General features: G+C 43.9%; 1 protein-coding gene across 5 annotated transcripts in view; it reads left to right on the top strand.

Moving 5' to 3' along the window:
• PHF3 (PHD finger protein 3) overlaps positions 1-7,604 on the top strand; it is a 92,275-nt gene that overhangs the window by 70,578 nt on the left and 14,093 nt on the right. For all 5 annotated transcript variants that reach the window (XM_019520510.1, XM_019520509.1, XM_019520513.1 and 2 more), the window contains 3 exons: positions 3,231-3,362; positions 3,867-3,996; positions 4,395-4,587. In XM_019520510.1, the coding sequence (XP_019376055.1) occupies positions 3,231-3,362; positions 3,867-3,996; positions 4,395-4,587 (455 nt within the window). The remainder of the gene's footprint in view (positions 1-3,230; positions 3,363-3,866; positions 3,997-4,394; positions 4,588-7,604) is intronic.

Genomic DNA, 7,604 nt, shown 5'->3' with positions numbered 1-7,604 from the left:
TTGCCTGCAGGAGCTGGCAGCTCTGCAGGCTCTACTGGTGCTGCAAGAGGGGATGTTGGTGCAGTGGGCCTTGGGGCCGTTGACCACCTTGGTCCAATCCCCTAGCTGGGCAGTATGGGAGATCCCCAAGCCCTTCCTTGCCCTGGAAGGTGACCTTGGTCTACCCTCCGCCTCCAGGGGGTGAAGGGCCTGGCAGTAGGAGTCAATCTCTCGCTTGCCATCCCTGATGGCACGCAGTCTCTGGACTGTGGCCTGGAGCTCCTCTGTCTGGTGCCCCAGAGACTCCAAAGTGGAGCAAACCTTGCAAGGGGACGTGGCCATTCTCCTGGTCCCAGGAGCCTGGAAACTTGCCAGGCATCCCCCTGCAGCAAAGAGCCAGGGGCTCCATCTTTGTGGAGACTTGAACCATGGGTTCCGTCTTGGTGGAAGCCTCTGAGGTGCCAGAGGGGGAGGCTGCAAGCCCCAAGGGGACCCTCGAGGTGCGGCTTTTGCCCATCTGCGCCGTGCCGCTGGTAGGCCAACTACTGATGGGACTAGCTTCCCTAGGGCACACTGGCAGGGCCTTGGGCCCTCCTGCTCACCCTCCTGTGTGAACTCCCATGCTAACTTGCACCTGTTTGTGCGGCCTGTTCACAAGGCTTCAGTTGTGGCTCCCTGGGGGCTGGATGAAGTAGGAGCTGGGAGAGTGGAGGCAGGCTTGGCTCCAACTCAGCTGCCCTGCAGCTGTCTGGATTGGGGTCCCTCCCTCCCTGCCGCGGGCCCCACCTACCTCTGGCTACACTGTGGGCTTGGGTCAGGGTCCCATTGGGGGGTCTTGGTGGTCCCTGGGCTCAACAGGAGCGCAGCGGGCTTCTGCCCATGTGTCTCTCGCCAGAGCTGTGGACAAATTGCGGGTCCTCTCACCATACATAGTGTGGGTGAGCTGTACTCTCTTCTCTTGAGTCTGTCATCCCCCTTTTGACAACTTTCTCCCTTTTTTGAGCAGCATTTTAGATTAGCAAATGTTACGTCTTATTGTGACTGATTATATCATCCACTCCAGCTCACTATCCATACCAAATCCTCTTTCCCTGTTCCTTTGAGAGACCATTCTCATGAGCTGTTCTTTTCATCAAAGCTGATCACTGTGTGGTTGTGCAAAGATTCAAGGGGATGCATATTAACCTATGAAGAGCCACATGTGGCTCTGGGGCCACAGGTTGGCCACCCCTGCTGTAGGGGCACTAGAGTAAGTGTTTTACATGGTAGGGAAAGGTTTCTGCATCAGTTATTTCCTGGCTCTTAAGGAAAGGGGAATGATGACCCATCTTTAATGGAAGGAAGCTCAAAATCTTCATTTGCAAGCTGAAGTTCAGGGATATAACATTAGCTACCATCGTACTATCTCTGCACTGTGGGAACTAGTTTGCATCTCTTGATTTTTTTTTTTTTAGGATTCTTACTTTTTATTGCCATGAGGCCCCCTCTTATCATAGGACTCTTCTCATATGGCAGTTCTAAAGTTCTTCTTTACTAGGGTCTCTCTGGTAAGATCTAAACCTAATGCTCATGTCCCTGGTATAGTCACTTTTCAGTCTCCGGCAGCCAGTTCCCTCATCTTCTCCTACCCAAGTAAGATGTATGGGTGAAATCCCGTGTCCCCCTCCTGTAGTATTTTAACTGACCAACTGAGGGTTGAATGAAACTTATCAAGTTGTCACTTAATTCACTCTTTCAGCCAAAGCAAGCACCTGTTTTTCCCCCAAAGTTTCACTCCAGAGTCAAAGCATCTTTATGCTTGGTTGATGTGATGTTTCTATATGCATAGGACTAAGTCTTTCATAAAGCATCCTGCCTGTTGTCTCTTACTAAGAAAGCTTTTCAGCACAAAGAGAGCATATGGCTATTCAGTGAGTTTCTTGTGGAAGAGAATGGGCTATTCTGCAAGAAAGACCTTCCTCTTCCCATCGTGAAGATCTCTTCTTCCTCACTAACTGAATGGATTCATGCTTCTCTTGGGTGTTGAGGAGAGGGAGAGAGGCAAAGCACTGGCTCCCCTTGCCACTGAACAGTTCTGGATCACCCATAATCTGTACAGAAGTGGGGGACATTCCCCCAGGCTGGAACCAGCCCTGGGCATCTGCCTCCTACTCTGATCAGACCAGGAATTAATCTGTGCATGGGCAGAGAGCATTTCCTGTAGCTGGAGCAGTGTCACAGTAGGATGTGTGCAGCTATGCTGCCACTGCTGTAGCTGCTACCTTCTGCCCTGTCCATCCCTCTGAAGTGATCTGGAGGAGAGCATGGAGCAGGGGCCATTATCCCACAACCGGAGGAGCCGCTCTGAACCTTGGGAGGGTTCCTGCTGTGGGAGAACGGGAGGACTGGGGAGTCAGGGAGCAGACAGTCACCTTTGTGACCCCCTCCCATAACAAATTCCCCTCAGTGGCATGGAAGCCTAGCTTTACAAGACTTTACTCTCTAGGAAAGCAGTCTGAACCTGGCAATAAGGATTCCCTATACCATGTTGTCCTCTTTCAGCTGTTGGAAAAATCTGGATGTGGGAGGCAGCCCAGGGGCCATTCTTCAAGGGCTCATTTGGGTTGGGGCACGTCTGCCTCCTACCCCATGCACTCCTGCACAGTGCTTGCCTGTACAGCTCTGTAGTCAGGGGCCTGGAATGCATTTATGCTCCAACTCCCAAACAGGTGGGGGGTTTTTAGCACTAAGAATTGCTGTGAATTTCACAGAATTTCTTAGTGCTAGAAATGAACATCTGTCCATGGCCATAGTTAAAATACCCTTTTATCAGGTGAGAGACTTAGCTATGTGATAAAAATCAAAATGTTGGAAGATGCCGCATCTCTTATTTTTTCTGTAGCTTTTATTTATCTATATATAAAGGGTTAGCAGATAATTTTTTGGCTATTAGAAACTTAAAATATCATGTAATGAAAGATGTGGGGAGGTACTTCCTTGCAAATTAACACATGCCTGATGATTAGTAGCACCACAAATAAAGATATGACCTTCTGTACTGCATATGTGCATAATAAAGCTACTCGCCTTCTGCAGAAAGACCTGCTTTAAGTCTGCCTATGGATTAGACTATTTTGTCCTGTTTCAGGATTTCAGATTTTTAGCATTCACTTCTGTAACTTTTTTCTAGTCTATCCTCTTCTGTTATTTGGGGTTTTTCACGTTTAATTGATTGTCTGTGTGTAAATGTATGTAATCTTAATATTTTATAGACAATTGAAATGATTGAGAAAGAGCAGAGAGAGGTAGAAAGACGACCAATCACCAAAATTACTCACAAAGGAGAAATAGAAATTGAAAATGAAACTCCAGTTAAGGAACAAGAAGATGTTATGGAAATTCAGGTAAAAAAAAAAAAAAAAGAGGTGGAGGTATTATTAATCTAAGAAAAAATATTTTGTTTGACTTTAAAGGGACAGGATGTAGTTTGGTGTCCAGTTTAGTGCATACGAACTGAATACACTAAATTTGTGTGTGTGTGTGTGTGTGTGTGTGTGTGTGTGCATGCACACTTCTTTAATGTAGAAAAGCAATTATCTGTCTCTCTTGCTCTTGACATTTAAACGCTTTCAGTTGTATACAGTAGCTGTTCTTTAGCGACAATTAGGCATCCAGCTGTAGTTTCATTGAGTAGACTGCAAGAATCATAAACATTTGACTTTTTTTTCTTACTCGTTTGAAATTGAACAGAAAATGAAAAGTTTAGTGCTTTTGAACAAGAGAACAGTGAGCATTTCTGGGTTTTTCATTGCTTTTAGGTGATTAGAATAACATTTATTTGGAGTACCTAACAGAACAAATGTATTGTCCATTCTTTCATTAACTGAGATTTGTTTGACATTCAATAGGAAGCCAGTACAGTTAAGCTGTTTGAAAAGACAGAGGAAGTTGAAAAAGATAAGGAAGATAATGAATCTTCAGATACAACCAGTCAACACAAAAATCATCTTTTTGATCTCAACTGTAAAATCTGCATAGGTAATTTAAAAAAGCTTACTAAACTGTAATAATTGTATTCATTACTTATGATCTCACAACTTAGAAATATAGATAAACATCTCTAGATCAACTTTACAGACCAGCAAGAAGGAACCAGTATCTTTCTTTTCTTTCTCCTATTGGGTTCTTTTTCTTTTTTTTTTAATCCCCCCCAACTTTAAAATGGTCGCAAGCCACAACAATGTTTTCCATAGGAACAGTTAGAAAAGTAACTCCTCGTAAGTCATGCCAGTTTCACTTTTGCTCCAGCTTTTGTTTAGTTCATGTGTCTTTTGGTATCTGGTATCTTTTTATTTCTCTCTCTTTTTGCTTCAGGTAAAATCTAATTCTTTATTATTACTAGTATATATAATTTTTCCAATTCACTTTTACTCAAGGTCGAATGGCACCTCCTACTGATGACCTATCTGCAAAAAAATTTAAAGTGTCAGTTGGAGTTGCACGTAAACAATCAGACAATGAAGCAGAGAGCATAGCAGATGCACTTTCATCAACGTCAAATATTTTAGCTTCGGATTTATTAGAAGATGATAAACAGGAGTTGTCAAAACCAGCATCATCTGTTCCAAGGTAACTAAAAAAATGAGATATTTTTAAAGAATAGTTACGGTTCATTTTCAAGCAAAGATAATTTATGCCCATGAAATGTGTTAAGATAGGGGTGTTCAACCTCTGGCCTGCAGCCCATGGAGCCTTGGAATGTGGTTCACAGGCTCCCTATGGGTCTGCAAGTCTGGCAGTGGGAAAGCAGTGAGAGTACAGTATTGCCATTCCTTCCTGCTGCCAAAATCCCAAGTCTCATGAGGTGGGTTGGAGCCTCCTTCCCCCCAGGCCATGCCCCAGTCCCTTTGTGTGGCTGCGTTGGGGCTGGGCTGCATCCCCTTCTTACTGCAGGGCTGGACCATACCCCCTCTGGGCACCTGGTCTGGGGCCAGCTCGCATCCATTTCTCTTCTCCTTCCCTCCTTCTGCAGAGCTGGGCCACATCCCCTTCTCTCTACTCAGCCAATTTGGGCCTGAGGCAGGCCTCCTTCCTCTCATGGGGCTGAGCCTCTCCCCTGCACCCACACAGGGCTGGATTGGGCCCAGATCATGCCCCCTCCCCTTCATGGAGCCAGGCCAAGCCCCTTTCCCCATGGCAGCTATAACAGGGCTGGTCTGCACCCCCACCCCCCACTCTGTGGAGTCGGATGGGGCCCCACCATGTCTGCGCCAGGTCCTAGATTGGATCTGCTAGCCAGATCCAGACCACTGCTCATCTGCCCCACTGGTCAAAAAGGTTGAGTACTGTGCAAAATATAAATAAAGTGCTGTGTGATCAATCTGTCTGTATATTTAAGGAACTTAATTTGGGTTGTCACTTCAGGTAGTGCAAAGTGCATATATTGTTATTGCTACAGACAAATAGCTCTTGTAAAATTAACCAAAATGAAAATCAAAACAAAAAAATTTTCAAAAATGTTGTTTTTTGTGAGGAATTTAATTTACAATAACACTTCAAAAAAAATAAATTTCAGTTTCCAGATACTTTATCTCCATTAAATTGATCCAGGATATGTTTACTAAAAATAATAGCAGACCATATAGTGCTAAAGGATGTGGCAAACAAATATAAAGAAATAGTTTAATAATAAAGATTGCAGTGACTGATTGTATTTGTTTAGTGGTATAAAGGTATCTATTGCCTGGGTTTTTAGCTAGAATGTGTAGATCTGTGTTGTAGGGAGTCTGTTGGTCTTTGGATTTTTTTTTTCAGGGTGGGTTTATTTAGGACTTAATTTTAGAAGACCTGAGTAAATGAAGTTCTTGTCAGTAGTACCTAGCACTGTGAAATTGGGACTCCAGGTTTTTGGTTGACTGGGATTTGCTTGTGGGTTTATTTTTTTTCATAGAGAGGTCTTTTTGGTAAGGCTTTTTGTCTGCGTGTTTTTTTATGTTAAGTGCTTGTTTTTAATGCATAATCCTTGCATATGTGCATAGATGAGATTAAAAACTACTTTCTTCTTGGGCATGTTTCTCTGCTGCTGTAAATCCAGTGTATTTTTATATAAGTAGCGTATAGGTAAGAGTGATATCAAGCCTAAACTTTTGAGAATTCTTAATATCCACATTCTCACTTGATACGCTCACTCTTCAGCTTTTGACTTGAGGAGACTGTGTTATAAGCACCCAGAAATTCACTGTAGCTCTCCCTCTCTTTGTTTCCTCTACATCGAGGGAGCAAAGGGCAGTACACTTTTTTTCTTGGTTGTTGTCTACTGCCTAGTCAAAGATAAAGCCTGTTGTGGACTAAACTTATATGGCTTGGATTTTTTCTCATATCTTTTGGTTTACCAATTTTTTAAAACTTCATGTTGTATTTTACTATCTCTTCTCACATACATGCTCCTAAATAAAACCTGCACCTTTTGGAAGTCAGAATGTGTGAGGGATTTTTCCAGAGTAATGGCTGACCATATGACAAAAAATAAGTCCTCCTGGGAGCATAGTGTCCAGGAAGTATGGCGTCCCAGCGGTCTGGTTGAGGCTGGACTAGCACCTGGCTGGGGTCACAGACCCCAGCACTTTTTCCTGCCACTGCCAGGGGGTCAGACTCAATGATCCTTTGAGGTCCCTTCTGACCCTAGCATCTATGAATCTATGAGGCAGCAGACAACAAGAGCTTCCTGGTCCCTGCTACCTCACCCTGACTGTCTCCTTCCTGGACTTGTGTTTACAGGAGGACTTGCTCTGTTAAACAAGGTTAGGTCCCAGGCCCCTGCAAGGGCAGTAGCAAAACTGTTAGTTCTTTTATATAAGTTCCTCTTTAAAGCACAAGCTATGACTGCGAGAGGTTTAATACAGAATTCCTCCCCTTCAGCTTTCTGAGCCATACACAAGCAACAGTCATCTTGGCAGCTGCATGGTATGCACAGTTTTCAGGTGTGCATTTCCAGTGAAGAAAACAGTTTCCCTGCCCAGTTTCAGGGGTCTGATTTCTGGGGAAAGAGATGGGTGTTGTATGTGAGAAAATGTGGTACAATAACGAGAAAATATGGCTCTGCATTCCTTGCTACTGTATTACCATATTGCCTGATAAGACATTATAAAAATAAATGCTATCAGGTAGGGAACCACCATCATTCAGCTGGGTTCATAGTCACTCAGGGAAACAAAGAGCAGGGAACTGAACTCATGCCTCCAAAGTCCTAGGGTAGACTGCTAACCATTGTCCTATCTTTTCTCTTTCAAACAATGTCCTCATTTATTGCCTTGGGAAATCTTCTGTAATCTTTTTATCTTGAGTACTCATATAGCCCTTGCTATAGTCTGCATTGGTGTGCTGAAATTCAAGGGCGAGGAGAAACTTGCAAAGGCCTTCTCTGCCTCACTGAGAGATATTGCATCCTGATTATGCTGGGCAAAACCATTTTCATGCTTTATATCAATAAACAAGATAACATGATTTACCCTCTAGCTAGTGAAACAGGTGTTCTGTGACATTAGCCACCTGTCTGCAAATGCACCTTCTTGGCCTCCAGAACATCACAGCAATTGCCTCAGCAGTTATCCTTATAGTTTCATAGTTTCTAGGGTCGGAAGGGACCT

The sequence above is a fragment of the Gavialis gangeticus genome, unplaced genomic scaffold, assembly GCF_001723915.1.
Source record: "Gavialis gangeticus isolate Ggan-Ray unplaced genomic scaffold, GavGan_comp1, whole genome shotgun sequence".
NCBI lineage: Eukaryota > Metazoa > Chordata > Crocodylia > Gavialidae > Gavialis > Gavialis gangeticus.
The sequence above is the reverse complement of the archived record's forward strand: the minus strand, read 5'-3'. Positions and strand labels throughout refer to the sequence as shown.